This window comes from Chiloscyllium plagiosum, unplaced genomic scaffold, assembly GCF_037043375.1.
Source record: "Chiloscyllium plagiosum isolate Xiang-an unplaced genomic scaffold, Cpla_swu_hap1 HiC_scaffold_9, whole genome shotgun sequence".
NCBI classification, from domain to species: domain Eukaryota; kingdom Metazoa; phylum Chordata; class Chondrichthyes; order Orectolobiformes; family Hemiscylliidae; genus Chiloscyllium; species Chiloscyllium plagiosum.
Window position 1 is genome coordinate 4,478,495 of NW_028270147.1, and position 16,783 is coordinate 4,495,277.

The 16,783-nt window shown below is 46.7% G+C and overlaps 1 protein-coding gene across 1 annotated transcript in view; it reads left to right on the forward strand.

Moving 5' to 3' along the window:
* Nucleotides 1-15,106, forward strand: part of znhit6 (zinc finger HIT-type containing 6) — a 39,356-nt gene extending 24,250 nt beyond the window's left edge. Inside the window, exons 7-10 of the mRNA XM_087990352.1 lie at nt 154-234; nt 854-934; nt 12,654-12,778; nt 14,876-15,106. Coding sequence (XP_087846478.1) covers nt 154-234; nt 854-934; nt 12,654-12,778; nt 14,876-15,012 — 424 coding nt within the window. The 3' untranslated portion in view covers nt 15,013-15,106. The remainder of the gene's footprint in view (nt 1-153; nt 235-853; nt 935-12,653; nt 12,779-14,875) is intronic.
* The last annotated feature ends 1,677 nt before the right edge of the window (nt 15,107-16,783 follow it).

Consider the following 16,783-nt stretch of genomic DNA (forward strand, 5'->3'; position numbering starts at 1 on the left):
ATTGAAGGATCTGGTGTTTAGCTGAAAGGTGGGAGGACATCCAGCATGACTCAGTTGGGCCGAATGGCATGTTTCTATCCTGAAATATTCCACGTCAGAGCAGGGTAAGTGCTTCGGAAACTGAAGATTCATTTCTATTTCTTTCTTTTTCAGGGTGCCGAGCATCAAGACCTTGCAAGAGGTACTGAGAAAGTACGTTGACCCGGTAGAGGCTGACCCAGTCATCAGACAGAAGTATGTCCACAGCTTTGCTAAACGTTGTTCTTGAAGCTGAGACATTGCAGCTTTTTCCTATTCTGATCCGGAACGGTACGGTGCTGCCTTCTTACATTTCAGGAGATTCTTGTTCAAGTCCACATGCTGCTGGTGGGCTTCAGGAGATAGAATCTGATTTTAATTTTGCATTATTTGTGTTTAAATAGATACAAGTGTGGGGCATTAATGACAGTTTGCCTTCAGCATGACTATGTGGCACACACGTAAAGCATCAAACTCAGGATTTGAACGTTAAACTTTCTAATACGGTCAGGGCCCATGGGAACATAGTAATGGGAGGAGGCCATTCAGCCTCTTAAGCCTGTACGCCAACCAATGAGATCATGGCTAATCTGTGGCCAAACTCCATATACCTGTTTTTGACCCATAGCCCTTAATATCTTTGCTTCACAAAAATTATCCATCTGAATTTAAAATTAACAACTGATCCAGCACCCTCTCTTCTCTCTCTCACATGCTCGCTGTCCTGCTCGCGCACTTTCTCCACAGAGGCTGCCTGAGCTTCATGGTATTTTTTTGTGATTTTCCAGTACTCAGTGCCTGATGCTGGGTTCCTGCCCTCTGTTGTATTTTACAGGCTGAAGGTTTATACGATGGTTTCTCTCAGTGAATTAAGAATCTTGATGAAGGTGGAGAATCGGAAACATAACTCTGTCCGGTAAGAGCAGAACAGACCATTGACTGGTTGGATTTTACTGACACACAGTCACAGAATGGTTACATAGAACATTACAGCGCAGTACAGGCCCTTCGGCCCTCAAAGTTGCGCCCACCTATGAAACCAATCTGAAGCCCATCTAATCTACACTATTCCATTCTCCTTGTTATGTTTATCCAATGCCCATTTAAATGCCCTTAAAGTTGGCAAGTCTATGACTGTTACAGGCAGTGCATTCCACACCCCTACTACTCTCTGAGTAAAGAAGCTATCCCTGATGTCTGTCCTATATCTATCACCCCTCAATTTAAAGCTATGGCCCCTCGTGCGAGCTATCACCATCCAAGGAAAAACGCTCTCACTGTCCACTCTATCTAATCCTCTGATGATCTTATATGTCTCTATTAAGTCATCTCTTACCCTTATTCTCGCTAACGAAAACAGCCACAAGTCCCTCAGCCTTTCCTCATAAGACCATCCCTCCATGCCAGGTAACATCCTAGTAAATCTCTTCTGCACCTTTCCAATGCTCCCATATCCTTCTTTTAATGCGGTGACCAGAACTGTATGCAATACTGTACAGCTGATGGCCATTCAGACTGTGACTCCATACTAGCTCTCTGCACAAACAGCTCCGCTGGTCTCACTCCTCTGCCATTTCCCAGCGCACTGCAATTGTTTTTTTTTCAGATCAGTGGAACCTGTGTCTGAATCAACCTCCAGCCCCCCTCCCCATGTCTACCCTTATCTCCCTACCCGTGTCTACCCTCAGCACCCTCCCCATGTCTACCCTCAGCTCCCTGCCCATGTCTACCCTCAGCACCCTCCCCATGTCTACCCTCAGCTCCCACCCCATGTCTACCCTCAGCACACTCCCCATGTCTACCCTCAGCTCCCTCCCCATGTCTACCCTCAGCACACTCCCCATGTTTACCCTCAGCTCCCTCCCCATATCTACCCTCATCTTCCTCCCCATGTCTACCCTCAGTTCCCTCCCCGTGTCTGCTATCAGCTCCCTCCCCGTGTCTACCCTCAGTTCCCTCCCCGTGTCTGCTATCAGCTCCCTCCCCGTGTCTACCCTCAGCTCCCTCCCCGTGTCTGCCATTGGCGCAGGCAGGTGTTCACATTGAGTAAGGTGTCCCTGGCGAATCTTCGTCATTTGTGACACTGAATCGGGCCATTTGCCGACAGAGTCTATCCCAATCCCTTATTTAATCCAGAACCCTCCAACTTTATTTCCTTCAAGCGTCCCTCCCTTGTGCTGAAACCTTGCCTGGATGGGTGCAGCCCCAACAACACTCAAGAAGCTTGACACCATCCAGCACAAAGCAACCGTTTGATTGGCACCACATCCACTCCCTCCACCACCGATGCTCAGTGACTGCAGTGTGTACCATCTACAAGATGCACTGCAGAAACTCACTAAAGATCCTCAGACAACACCTTCCAAACCCACAACCACTTCCATCTAGAAAGACAAGGGCAGCAGATACATGGGAACACCACCCCCTGCACATTCCCCTCCAAGCCACTCACCATCCTGACATGGAAATATATCACCGTTCCTTCACTGTCACTGGGTCAAAATCCTGGAATTCCCTCCCTGAGGGCATTGTGGGGCTGCCATGGACTGCAGCGGTTTCAGAAGGCAGCTCACCCCCACCTTCTCAAGGGGCAACTAGTGACGGGCAATAAATGCTGGGCCCAGCCAGTGTCACCCACGTTCCACAAAATGAATAAACAAATAAATAAATCAAGGTGTTTAAAATCCCCATAGAGTCAATCAGGAGAGATTGTTTCCAGGGGCAGGAGGGTGAGGGAGCAGAGGGAGACAGATTCAAGGGAATCGGGGAAAAGCCCCAGACGGGGAGGTGAGGGGGATTGTTTTACACAGTGAGTTGTTGGGATCTGGAAGGTGCTGCCTGAAAGGGCGGTGGGAACAGACTCAGTCGGAACTTTCACACAGGAACCAGAGGATACAGGGATTGGAGACTTTCACAGTGCGGTTAGGTTGGGGTGTTGGAGGTTGAACAGATGTTTTACTGAGCAAGCACAGGTACAATGGAAGGAAAGGCCTCTTTTACATCCAGATGATTCTACAAATGAATCATCGAGCTAACGGAGGCTTTGGGAATGCTGTGTGTAACATGGTTGAGATGTTGTCCTTGTGGGTCAGGGCCAAGTGTGGATTTCAATGAGAGCGACTTACCCTTGAGCCAAAGAGACAAACCCTGAAGCCCTCCCTGGGGGTCTGTGGGAGGTGGTCCCTGCCATGACATAAACTGCATTTCGTTTTGTGTTGGTGCTGCTGGGATTCTGTTAGAACATTCAGGATGTTATGGTGGGAAATGGGCAAGAGGTATTACCTCATCCACAGCGTGGGGCTCCAGCAAAGCTCAGCGTAGGGCTCCAGCAGAGCTCAGCACGGGGCTCCAGCAGAGCTCAGCGTGGGGCTCCAGCAGAGCTCAGCGTGGGGCTCCAGCAAAGCTCAGCGTGGGGCTCCAGCAGAGCTCAGCGTGGGGCTCCAGCAAAGCTCAGCGTGGGGCTCCAGCAAAGCTCAGCGTGGGGCTCCAGCAAAGCTCAGCGTGGGGCACCAGCAGAGCTCAGCGTGGGGCTCCAGCAAAGCTCAGCACGAGGCTCCAGCAGAGCTCATCTCAAATCACATTCTCACTCCAGCAGCTCCCGTACATTAATCCACACGGGGCATAGGCTAAGCAGCAGGAGATAGTGCTGGGTCAGTGAGAATTGGGACTGACTGGGTACAGCACTACACTCTGATTTGAGCTCAGAGTCCAGACACATGGAGGGTCAGTGCTGAAGGAGTGTCGCACTGTCAGAGGGTCAGTACTGAGAGAGTGCCCCACTGTCAGAGGGTCAGTACTGAGGGAGTGCCGCACTGTCAGAGGGTCAGTACTGAGGGAGTGCTGCACTGTCAGAGGGTCAGTGCTGAGGGAGTGCCGCACTGTCAGAGGGTCAGTACTGAGGGAGTGCTGCACTGTCAGAGGGTCAGTACTGAGGGAGTGCCGCACTGTCAGAGGGTCAGTACTGAGGGAGTGCTGCACTGTCAGAGGGTCAGTGCTGAGGCATTGCTGCACTGTCAGAGGGTCAGTACTGAGGGACTGCCGCACTGTCAGAAGGTCATTGCTGAGGGAGTGCTGCAGTGTCAGAGGGTCAGTACTGAGGGAGTGCCCCACTGTCAGAGGGTCAGTACTGAGGGAGTGCCACACTGTCAGAGGGTCAGTGCTGAGGGAGTGCCGCACTGTCAGAGGGTCAGTACTGAGGGAGTGCCACACTGTCAGAGGGTCAGTACTGAGGGAATGCTGCCCTGTCAGAGGGTCAGTACTGAGGGAATGCTGCCCTGTCAGAGGGTCAGTATTGAGGGAATGCCGCACTGTCAGAGGGTCAGTACTGAGGGAGTGCCGCACTGTCAGAGGGTCAGTACTGAGGGAATGCCGCACTGTCAGAGAGTCAGTGCTGAGGGAGTGCTACACTGTCAGAGGGTCAGTACTGAGGGAATGCCGCACTGTCAGAGGATCTGTACCCAGTTTCTGGTTGAAGTCCATTTTGCAGGTTGCTGTATCTTGTAATCTCAGGCAGTTCCCTCCAGCATCTCTACAACCTGTTAACATTTCGTTGCCTACCACTTTAACAATCGTTTCCATTTTCTAAAGAACCAGAGCTTCCCTTGGTGTGAGCCGTTGACTGTTTGTGGGCTCGGAGACTGTGACTTGAAATCCATTAGCAGTTAGTCCTCGGACCTTTGTCAGTTTCATTCCCACCAGCTGGAGCTGCAGCCTTGGCACCAACAGAGGTCACCAGTGAGCCACAAAGCCGAGTCCCTTCACCTTGCCTGGTCTTGCTGTGTTAATGATCAGGAACCTCTATTTTCCTTAAAGACAGTTTGTTGAAAGGGTGGAGCAGGTTATCTTCATGAAATACCTTAATCGACCACTCCAAAGTGAGCACTTTTTTCATGTTCTGCTTATGACTGAACTGGATGTGGAGCTGAATTTGCAGACTTTCTCAAATTTCTGAGGATTCTCCCAGATTCATATTCCAGATATGGGATTCAATCTGAGATCTTGGATTTAAAACTGTTGGGAAAAGATGGAGAGAGAAGGGGAAGATATTTCTCCCACTCAGAGTTGCTCTGAACTGTAACAGAAAGTGAGTGTTGGGGAGCTCTCTTTCACTGAGATATCATCAACTTGATGGAGTGAATGGCCTCTTCTCATGTGATCCTATGGAAGCAAAATAATCAATGTATTTAAAATGGTTTGATTCTTGATGCTGCTATGATCTCATTGACTGGTAGAGGTATTCCAGCTGAGTTGTGGTAATGTCTTTGGGCAAGTAATCCAGAGAGCCTGGATAAATTTTTGGGGACTTGGGTTCAAAATTGAAGATAAATTACTTTGAATAAATGTGGAATTGTGATTCAATGGTGATAAATCTCCCCTGGTTCACTAATGTCCTTCAGAGAAGGAAATCTGCTGTCCTTACCTGGCCTGGCCTACATGTGACTCCAGACCCACAGCGATGTGGTAGACTCTGAACTGGCTGATCAAGCTGCTCCATTGTAAGGTCGTTCGGGGGGTAGGGACAGGGAGCTGTGTGACTCAGGGTTTATTTCCCAAGCTGTGGATCTAACCATCCCAGTTGCAGACCATCTTGTGGCAGAGTCAGTCGAAGTGAGGCTGGAAAAGCACAGCAGGTCAGACAGCACCCGAGGGGCAGGGAAGTCACCGTTTTGGGCAGGGTGCTGTCTGATCTGCCATGGTGGAACCCAGCCTCACATCTCCTCACTCTGGCTTCCTGCATCTGCAGTCCTTACTGTCCTCTCCTGTGACAGAGGGTGTGTCATAACAACACATCCCCCAGAAGATTAAAGGAGTGAAAGTTGTTTTCTGCTGGTGCACAGGAAGATCCCACAGGCAGTGGTGTGACAAGGAGCACCTTGGCTTTTAGCTGTTGGCTCCCGGGATGAGGAATTGGTCTGGAGCTTCGGAAGTGAAGGGAAATGGGTGGTATCGATGGTTGTGGGGGAAGAGGGGAGATGGTGGGGAGGAGGGGAGAAGATGGGGGGGTGGGGGAAGGAGAAATGGTAGGGGGAGGGGGGAGGGTGGTGCTGAAGGGGGAATATGTGCAGTTTTCATAAACATTTTTCATTCTTTTAATTCACGGGACGTGGGTGTCACTGGCTAGGCCAGCATTTATTGCCCATCCCTAATTGCCCCAGAGGGCAGTTGATAGTCAACCCCATTGCTGTGGGTCTGGAGTCACATGTAGGCCAAACCAGGTAAGGATTGCAGTTTCCTTCCCTGAAAGACATTAGTGAACCAGATGGATATTCTCAGGAATGGATTCATAATAATGTTAGATTCTTAATTCCAGATTTTTATTAAATTCAAATTCCACCATCGACAGTGACAAGGTTTGAACCCAGGTCCCCAGAACATTACCTGGGTCTCGGGATTAACAGCCCTGTGATAATACCACTCGGCCATCGCCCTCTCTCAAAGTGAGGTTGGTGACAGCTCTGTCAGTCCGTGTGAGGGGGGGAAGCACTGCAGTTTTGCAGGGCCCTGTCTTCACCTCACCTCAGCTCTGATGAAGAGCCACCCAGAACCGAAACGTTAGCTTGCTGTCTCTCCGTGGATGCTGCCTGACCCGCTGTGGTCTCTAGCATTTGTTGTTTCCAGTCCTCCGTGTTCCTCCCTGATTTCTGCAGAGCTTTGTTCATTCCCTGTCCCGCCCAGCAGGGGCTGCCAGCGAGCTGTCAGCAAGGGGCAGTGTCCGGGTACATTAAAGGCAGACCCTTGGTTTGCTGTCTCAGTGCGCACTGAGATTTCTCAATGACCCTGAGATCACAGCTGTTGGATTTGTTATTTGATCCTGGTCATCAAAGGAAGAGGTGTTTTTTTTAAATAGGAGGCACAGACCTTTGAGAATAACTCGTGGATTTTAGGAAACTTTTTACTGCATTTTTCATTATTACAGCAGAGACATTTAACTAACGTTGAAATACTGGCCTTTAGTGTGATCAAACATCAGTTTGAAGGAGCGTTTGTCATGCGTCATTTGACACTGAGCTACAGAGGTTTGATTGTAGGGATTAGTTTGAAGGAGTTTCTCAAAGATGGGGGTAAGACGGATTTAGAGAGGGGATTTAGGAGCTTAGGCCCCACGCAGGTGACTAATGGTAATCACAACTGGGAATGGGCAAGAGACGAAGAATTGAGGGAATGTTGGCAAGGATGGGGGAGCTGGAGGGAATTCCAGAGGTAGAGAGCGGTGTAATGTCAACAATTACGAGGGTTTCTATCGGAACAGGACCAGGCCAGGTAACCACAGGCAGGATGTTCCCAATGACTCCGGGATTCCGGAATTGGAGGGGTCACGGTCTAAGGATAAGGGGTAGGCCATTTCAAACTGAGATGGGGAGAAATGTCTTAACCCAGAGAGTGGGGAGCCTGTGGAACTCTGCCACAGAAACCAATTGAGGTCAAAACATTGGATGTTTTCCTGAAGGAGATAGATTCTTAGGGTTAAAGAGATCAAAGGATATGGGGGAGAACATGGGAACATGGGACTGAGTTGGATGAGCAGCCATGATGATATTGAATGGCCTCCTCCTGTCCCTGTTTGAATTACATTGAAATTGTAGTAAACCAGCGCAGATATTGTACTGGGGATAAAGCAGGAATGTGCATAATGTACATATGAACATCACAGAGACGGGAAAACCAGTTTCTCATTAGTAATGGCAGTTTTAAACAAACAAGATGAGAGTAAACCGGTTGATGTGGTGTATATGGATTTCAGCAAGGCGTTCGATAAGGTTCCCCACAGTAGGCTATTATACAAAATACGGAGGAATGGGATTGTGGGAAACATAGCAGTTTTGGATCAGTAATTGGCTTGCTGAAAGAAAACAGAGGGTGGTGGTTGATGGGAAATGTTCATCCTTGAGTCCAGTTACCAGTGGTGTACCGCAAGGGTTGGTGTTGGGTCCACTGCTGTTCGTCATTTTTATAAACGACCTGGATGAGGGCGTAGGAGGGTGGGTTAGTAAATTTGCAGATGACACTAAGGTAGGTGGAGTTGTGGATAGTGACGAAGGACGTTATCGGTTACAGAGAGACATAGATAAGCTGCAGAGCTGGGCTGAGAGGTGGCAAATGGAGTTTAATGCGGACAAGTGTGAGGTGATTCACTTTGGTCGGAGTAACCGGAATGCAAAGTACTGGGCTAATGGTAAGATTCTTGGTAGTGTAGAGGAGCAGAGAGATCTCGGTGTCCAGGTACACAGATCCTTGAAAGTTGCCACCCAGTTTAATAGGGTTGTTAAGAAGGCATACAGTGTTTTAGCTTTTACTAATAGAGGGATTGAGTTCCAGAACCATGAGGTAATACTACAGCTGTATAAAACCCTAGTGCGGCCGCACTTGGAGTATTGTGTACGGTTCTGGTCACCGCATTATAAGAAGGATGTAGAAGCTTTGGAAAGGGTGCAGAGGAGATTTACTAAGATGTTGCCTGGTATGGAGGGAAGGTCTTATGTGGAAAGGCTGAGGGACTTGAGGCTGTTTTCGTTAGAGAGAAGAAGATTGAGAGGTGACTTAATAGAGACATATAAGATACTCAGAGGGTTAGATAGGGTGGACAGGGAGAGCCTTTTTCCAAGTATGGTGACGGCATAGCTTTAAATTGAGTGGTGATAGATAGAGGACAGATATCAGAGGTAGTTTCTTTACTCAGAGAGTAGTAAGGGTATGGAATGCTTTGCCTGCAACGGTAGTAGATTCGCCAACTTTAAGTACATTTAAGTCGTCATTGGACAAGCATATGGACGTACATGGAATAGTGTAGGTTAGATGGGCTTCAGCTTGGTATGACAGGTCGGCGCAACATCGAGGGCCGAAGGGCCTGTACTGCACTGTAATGTTCTATGTTCTAAAAGTGGGTAAGGAGGTGTAGGCCATTTGGCCCATTGTGCTAGCCCCATCTTCAGTAAGGTCCTGGGTCGATTGGATTGTGATCTCAATGCCATATTCCAATTTGTTGCCCTGTCAATTGGAAATCTTGAATGAGTCAACCTTGAATGTGCTGAATGACCCTCCATGGCTCTCTGGGGAAGAGAGTTCCACAGCCTCACTCCCAATGCAGCATTTCCCCTTCCTGCTCCTTCCAGCAATCCCTCCAGGTAACTGAGATCCTGGAATCCCCTACTCGCAGCACATGGACTGCCGCGGTTCAAGAAGGCAGCTCACCCCCACCTTTTCAAGGGGCAACTAGGGACGGGCAGTAAATGCTGGGCCCAGCCAGTGACACCCACATCCCATGAACAAAGTTTTAAACCACCTTGGGATCTCCTGAGTGTGGTAGACAAACCAGGGCCAGTAAAGTGGAGGGAATATTCTGGGGAATTTCCTCTCGAATCTCGTCCTAGATTCCGTGTTTAATCCAGTGAGACCTGTCTGACCCCCTGCTAAGGTGCTCTGTCTCGCTCAGATTCCGGAATTGGGGAATCTGTAGGCAGCACATTCCAAAGCTGCATTTCATTTTGTTAATGTTTCAATGTTTGTGAATACTGACCTGCCTGATCCACAGATCCTATTGCCATATCCGTTTCGCAGACTTTGTGATTACATTTGGTTTCCTTCCCTCTTTTTTTTTCTTGAATAGAAAAAATGTCAGTCTGTGCATTTTTGTTTGATGAGTAAAGTGTGCCTTCAAGTTAGCATTCTCAATGTTGGTGACCTCATGAGTATGAAAGCGTTAGCCATTGCTTTCTGAGAATGTTATTTATCTAAATCACAGCTTCCAATTATCAGTGCAAGCCTATACAGAGCAGGAGATTTTAAAAACTGATCAGTGGAAACTGTATACCTTCTAAACTTCCTCAAATTGAGATAAGATGACAGTTGTTTCCATTCCTTTAGAGTGTGGTCTGTCAGCTTCCATGACTATAGGTCTTTTTACAGAATCCTTTATCATGTGTATCATTATACTCAGCAAATGGAACACCAGGAAACATTTTCTTCCTGATCAGTGATCCCACCTTGCTGATTGCCTGGCGTTCTGCACAGTAGGCTTATGGAAAATTGTTGTGTATTTGGGTAATCTCCAAAGTTCAGTGTTGAATGCATTTTAATTTGGAATTCGAATGATGGGGTAACAATGACCTAATGGTAGTATCACTAGACTATTAATCTGTAGAGTCTAGATTAGAGTGGTGCTGGAAAAGCCAGGAATGAAACACACTTATTAAACTCTGCCATTAGCCTGGAGAGATCTTTTGAGGGGGTCTTTGGACCCCCTCAAAGCAGGCCAGGCAGCATCCAAGGAGCAGGAAAATCGACATTTTGGGCAAAAGCCTTTCATCACCAGGGTGGAGAGATAAATAGGTGAGGGTGGGGAGAAAGTAGCAAAGAGTACAATAGGTGAATGGGGGTGGGGATGGAGGTGATAGGTCACAGAGGAGGGTGGGGGAAGGTAGCAAAGAGTACAATAGGTGAATGGGGGTGGGGATGGAGGTGATAGGTCAGAGAGAGGAGGATGGAGCAGATAGGTGGGAAGGAGGATTGACAGGGTAGGACAGGTCATGAGGATGGTGCTGAACTGGAAGGTTCTGTAGAGCCAGTTAGTTATGGGGATCCAGCTTCAAACCCCACCAGGGCAGATGATGGAATTTGAATTCAATAAAAATCTGAACTTCAACAGGTGATGAAACCGTAGTCAATTGTTGGGGCAATCCATCACTAATGTCCTTTAGGGAAGGGACCAGTCATTTGGTCTAGATGACTCCAGAACCAGAGCAATGTTTTTTCAACTCTTAACTGCCCCAGGACTCTGTCCCTAAGAGCTTTGTGGGTCAATCCACAGCACATGGTCTGCAGCGGTTCAAGAAGGCAGCTCACCCCCACCTTCTCAAGGGGCAACTAAGGGTGGACACAACTCCATGATTTTTTTAAAATTTCAAGGCCATATATTGCTAGGGGAATCAGTCCAGATAGGCTGGAGAAATAAGGGGTCAATTGTCCAAAGACCCCCTCAAAAGATCTCTCCAGGCTAATGGCAGAGTTTAATAAGTGTGTTTCATTCCTGAAGCTTAACTTGTATTGAACCTTGGTAAGTTAGCACTCACAAAGCTGTGCATGTTCTCACCTTCAAACTGAAATCAGGTTATGGTGATGCTGGAGCTGGCTTTGAATAGATTTTTGAGGATCGTTCCAGAGGCTATAATGATCAGGAAAGATTGAACAGTCTCTGGCGGAGATTGACGGATGACTTGACAGAGATTTTAAGATCAAAATGTGCCTGCTTGTGCGGGAAAACTTTTTAAAAGATGTGAAGTAAAATATAAGATGCTGTAATAATAAATTGAGTGAGAAATTGAGAGGATGCAGAGTGTGAGATACATACTACCACAGAGAGTGGTTGAAGAGAATCATATTCAGGCATTTAACTGGAAACCTGATAAACAAATGTGGGAATAAGTTGCAGAAGGCTCGTGTAAGGGGAAGGGGAGTGGGAAGAGATGTATGTGGAGCATCAACACCAGTCTTAACCAGTTGGGTCAAATGGCCTGTTTTCTGTGCTGTAGACTCTATGTAACTGGCAGAGTTTTCAGAATTTATGCTTGGAAGCTATTGTGCCTCCTGCTGGTTAAATAATACAATTGCACCGTGACTGTTGACATAGCGAGTTTGAATGGAAATGTTGGCAAGCAGTTTATCATCTGAAGTATTTAACAGTAAGGTGTATCCATGATTCACGATAACAGAAGTTAAAGTTTATCAACAGGAATTCCACATTCCAGGCTTCATCCGTTGCTTTTCAGTCACTGAGTCAGAATAACGTGTTCAATTCCCACTCTCGAAAACTGGGAGTAGAATTTTGGCAGACGGTTTAAGGCATTTTCCAGGGAGGACTGTCCTGCCAAATGTTCTGTCTTTAAAAGTTTTGGTGTTCCTGGGGTGATCACAGGATAATGGCTTTATTATAGAATCCCTACAGTGTGGAAACAGGCCCTTCGGCCCAACAAATCCACACCAACTCTCCGAGGAGTAACCCACCCAGACCCATTTCCATACCCTACATTCACCCCTGACTAATGCACCGAACCTATACATCCCTGAGCAACTTAGTGTGGCCAATTCACCTGATCTGCACATCTTTTGTTTGTGGGAGGAAACCCACACAGACACGGGGAGAATGTACAAACTCCACACAGACAGTCGCCTGAGGCTGGAATCGAACCTGGGTCCCTGGCACTGTGAAACAACAATGCTAACCACTGTGCCACCCATTATTGCACAAGAAGTCATAAAACACAGGAGCAGGAATAGGCCATTCAACCCATCAAGTCTGTTCCACCATTCAGTGAGATTGTGGCTGATCTGATCATCCTCAAATCCACTTTCCTGCCTTTTTTCACTAAAGGTGTGGACCAGTAATTCATGGATCACGACTTTAAACCCCACTAGGTCACTTCAAGAAATTGAATTCTGTGTTTCTTACAAATCTATAAACTGGTATTGGTATACATGACCATTAAGCTACATAGCTATAAAAAGAAATCCCATCCTGTGAGTGAATAATGTAAAAGGTTTTTGTACATAATGCCTTAATCTGTAAGAAGGGTTTCTGTTTCAGAAATTACAATATACTTTTGCAATTATATCATTAAGTAACTGGAAACTTTATTTTTCAGATATTATGAGCTGAATTCAACTCAAAGTCTTATTGAAAACCTGAGCCACAAAACGGTTATTGAGTATCCTACATTACACGTAGTTTTGAAAATGAATTCTCCAGAATACAGGTTACTCAGTGATGGTAAGTTGGCTCAATTTAACATTTCTCCATAAACATAATGCCACATTATAGCAGAGTTGTGCATGGTATGTGATCTAAAATGAATGGTCCAGATTTAAATAGAGTGCTGGGTGAGACAGTTCTGAAGAAGAAAGTCATTGGACTCTAACTGTTAATTGTTTCTCTCTCCCTAGATATTGCTGGACCAGCTGAGTTTCTCCAGCCATTAATAGTTTTATTTCAGCAAGTGGGAGAGCTAGAGATCTTGAGGAGTTAGTGGGAGGGGGGAGTAACCTGACTAACTGAGAAGGATGTTTAAAAACAATCATGAGGTGCTTAGCTTTCGAAATGAAAGGTGTAAAGTACTAAAGCTGGGATGGAATACTGAAACTTCATCATTCCCCCCCCCCACCCCGTTGGACCCTCGCTGGAGGGTTGAGTCCAATCCTGAGTCCCGTGCTTCAGAAAGATGTCGGGGTGAGGAGAGGGAGCTGAGGAGATTTACTGGAATGGGGACTGGGATGAGGAATTTTAGTGAATGTGGAGAGCCGGAGAAGCTGGGATTGGTCTCCTTAGAGCAGGAAAGGTTCCATGGGTGTTTAATCGAGATATTTAAAGCCTAGAAAGATCTTGACAGATTAAACAGAAGTTCCCAATGGCAAGACGATTGATAAAAGAATGAGAGGAGTATTTTTGGAGAAAGAATATGATCTGGAACGTGCTGTCTGAATGAGCAGGTTCAATAATAACCTACGAAAGCTTTTCACTGTGCCTCGGTACACGTGACAGTAAATTCAATGCAATTCAATTGGAAAGGGAATTGGAATAGTGTAACAGGACTGTGGGGAAAGTGGATTAGGGTCGATCATGCAGCTTCTCAAATAGTTTCTTTTCTACTTTTATCACTTCCATGAAATGTCAGGGTGTGGAGGGGCCGGTGTTAGACTGGGATGGACAAGGTCAGAAGTTACATGACACCGGGTTATAGTCCATCAGGTTTTACTAGAAATCACAAGCTTTCAGAGCGCTGCCCCTTCATCAGTCACCAGCACTTCACCTGACAAAGGGCCAGCGCTCCAAAAGCTTGTGATTTCAAATAACCCTGTTGGACTATAACCTGGTGTCAGGAGTCTTCTGACTCTGAAATGTATTTATACTTTGGTACTTTCTGGTCCCAATGTACCCTTAATTTTTTCATTTGGGAGTGTGTGGGCAACGCTGTCTGGACCGAAGTTTATTGCCCGTCCCCAGTTACCCCGGAGAAGGTGTTGGGGCGCTCCTTCTCCTGACTTTCTCAAATTTAACCTGCTCCAAAGTGCCAGCGAGTTGTACTTTGAGCATGGTCACCATTTTGCACGTAGAAGACCAGCCCAAATAAAAGAAAATTGCCAAGTTATCTGGGTGACCTGCTTCGCTGGTGGCTGTTTAAAACCCAGCAGAAACCTCAGCTCCTGCAACATAAATGTCTACATTCACCAGAAGTCACAGGCAGTATCTCTAGGATATATCCAGTGAGATGGTGGTACAGTGGTCATGTCACTGGGCTAGTAATCAAGGGGCAGAGCTAAATGGCCTGGGTCACAGACTCAAATCCCATAATGGGAACTGGGAGCATTCATCTTCAGATCATAAAATCTGAGATGGAAGCTCCTCTCCGTGACTGTATCAAAAACCCATCTGGTTAACTGAAATCTTTAGGGAAGGAAATCTGCCCCCCCTTACCCGGTTTGGATTACATGTGACTCCAGACCCACAGCAATGTGCCCAGAGAGCCACTCAGTTTAAGGGCAATTAAGGATGGGCGGCATTTACCAGCCTTGCCCGTGGCACCCACTTCCCTCAGAAGGGAACTTAGCTGAACCTTCAACAACACGGCACTCCCTCACACCACCTGTATTTGTGTGGTACTTTTGATATAATAAAGTTTTGCATGGTGCTTCACAGGAACAAGTTATCAAACAAAGTGACACATAAGTGATATGTGTCCTGAGCCAGTGTTTGAATCTAAATGTTGCTTATTATCTGCTTTGCTTGATGTCAGCAGCCTCTCGCTGTATATCAGTGTCACTCTGAGGCTTACCTTGTGTATTTTTCTACTCCCCACGTCACATATCAAAGTGGATTCCAATGAAGATGCCCAGAACAGTACAGACCCCTCCTCCGAGAGTTCACTGGAGGAAGGAGAGATCAAAGACAACTCCGAAACAAATCTCACTCTGAATTCACGTTGTGATCGTGAGGACCTTCCTGTTTGAGTAAGACTGTTGCTTGGTGTCACTTTCAGTACTTATTGATCCCAGAGTTGTATTTGTACTTTAACTAATTTCTTAATTAAATTTGTTAACTATTTATCTTGCATTTCTTTATTACCTTCCCACCCTTGAAGTGTACATTTTTGTATTGCCTCAACGAAAACCAGTCCCGAGGTTTAGATTTGATTTTATTGTCAGGTGTGCTCCAGGACAGGAGTCCAGTGAAAAGTGTATAATGTCAGCAACACAAGGTGCCACCTTGTACCCAGGTACACAATCTGAAGAACAAGGTAGAAGGAACAAAGTCAATACACATTGCAGACCTTCTTAGTTTTAAGTAAAAAATAAAGAAATAAAGCTGAAAGTTCAAACATTACAGTCATTCTCTTCAGTTCTTCCCTTATCTGCAGAATCTTGGGAATGGGAGACTAAGATTGGCTGGAAACAGTTCATTGTGGAGAAGGAGCTTCCATGTACTTGTCACTGTTTCCTGGGGTTTCCAGTTAAGGTATGGAATACAGAAAGAAGATGCTTATCATAGACCCGTATAAACACTGGCTTGTCCTCAGCTGGGCATTGCGTTTCTAGACCCCGCACTTTGGGGGGGGTTGGGGGTGGGTGCTAAGGCAGTGGAGTGGAAAGATTCACATGCTGGGACTGTTGTTGGAGGAGGGATGTTGAATTGGATTGAGGTGTTTAAAATCACGAGGAGTCTGGGCAGAATAGAGAGGAAATGTTCCCACTGAGAGCCAGGTAGATACAGAGTTAAGGTGCTCCCTTAAATTCTTTCATGGGGTGAGAGTGGCATTGAGAACGCCAGCGTTTCTTGCCCTTCCCTAGTTACCCTCAAACTGAGAGACTTGCCTGGCCAATCCCGAAGGCAGTTAAGAGGCAGCCATGTTACAGTGTCTGGAGTCACATGTAGGCCAGACCTTCCCTAAAGGGTTTTTATGACAATTGATGATAGTTTCATGCTCACCATTACTGAGAAGCTCTTTAGATTCCAGATTAATTCGTTAAATGTAAATTTTACCAGCTGCCGTGGTGGGATTTGAACCCTTTTCCCCACAGCCTGAGCCTCTGGGTTGCTGGTGCAGTGACGTTTTCACAGAGTGGGGATGGAGCTGGCTGGATCCTCTTGGATTGGGGAAGGTGGTGTTGAGCTGCCTATTCAGCCTGGGTGGTTTGAGATTCCCTTCCCTGAAGGCCATTGTGAACCAGAGGGGCCTTTACAGTGATCAACAACATTTCTGTAGTCTTCATCGAGACTTTGAATTTCGATTTGTTTTTAGAAATCCCAACCTCTGTCTCCAAAACATTGCCTGGCTCTCTGAATTACTCCAATGGATTCCACACCACTGCCTCCTTAAATGGCAGCTTGAGGAAAATCCTTTCCACACATTCAGCAGTTCGGAGGGTGCTGGACTGTAATTGGATACAGGCAAAATGTGAGGGGTTATGGGAAACGGCAAAGACCTGGGACGTAGTAAATCACTCATTTGGAGAGCTAGGACAGAAATGACTGGCTGAATGGCCTCTTTCTAATGCGGTAGCTCTTCTACCCAGCCTACATTAGGATCAGCAATGCACACGAGTCCAGAGGAAGGTGAAGGAGATTGTAGAGATAGTGAGGGAGAGAAGGTCTTGAGAGAGATTTGGAAACAAGCACAAGATCATTCAAGTAGGAGATAACATCAGATTGGGAGCGAGCTGGTGGAAGATGGGAATTGAAGGTAGGAGGCCAGGGCTTGTCAAAGTAACAGCTTCTGTGACC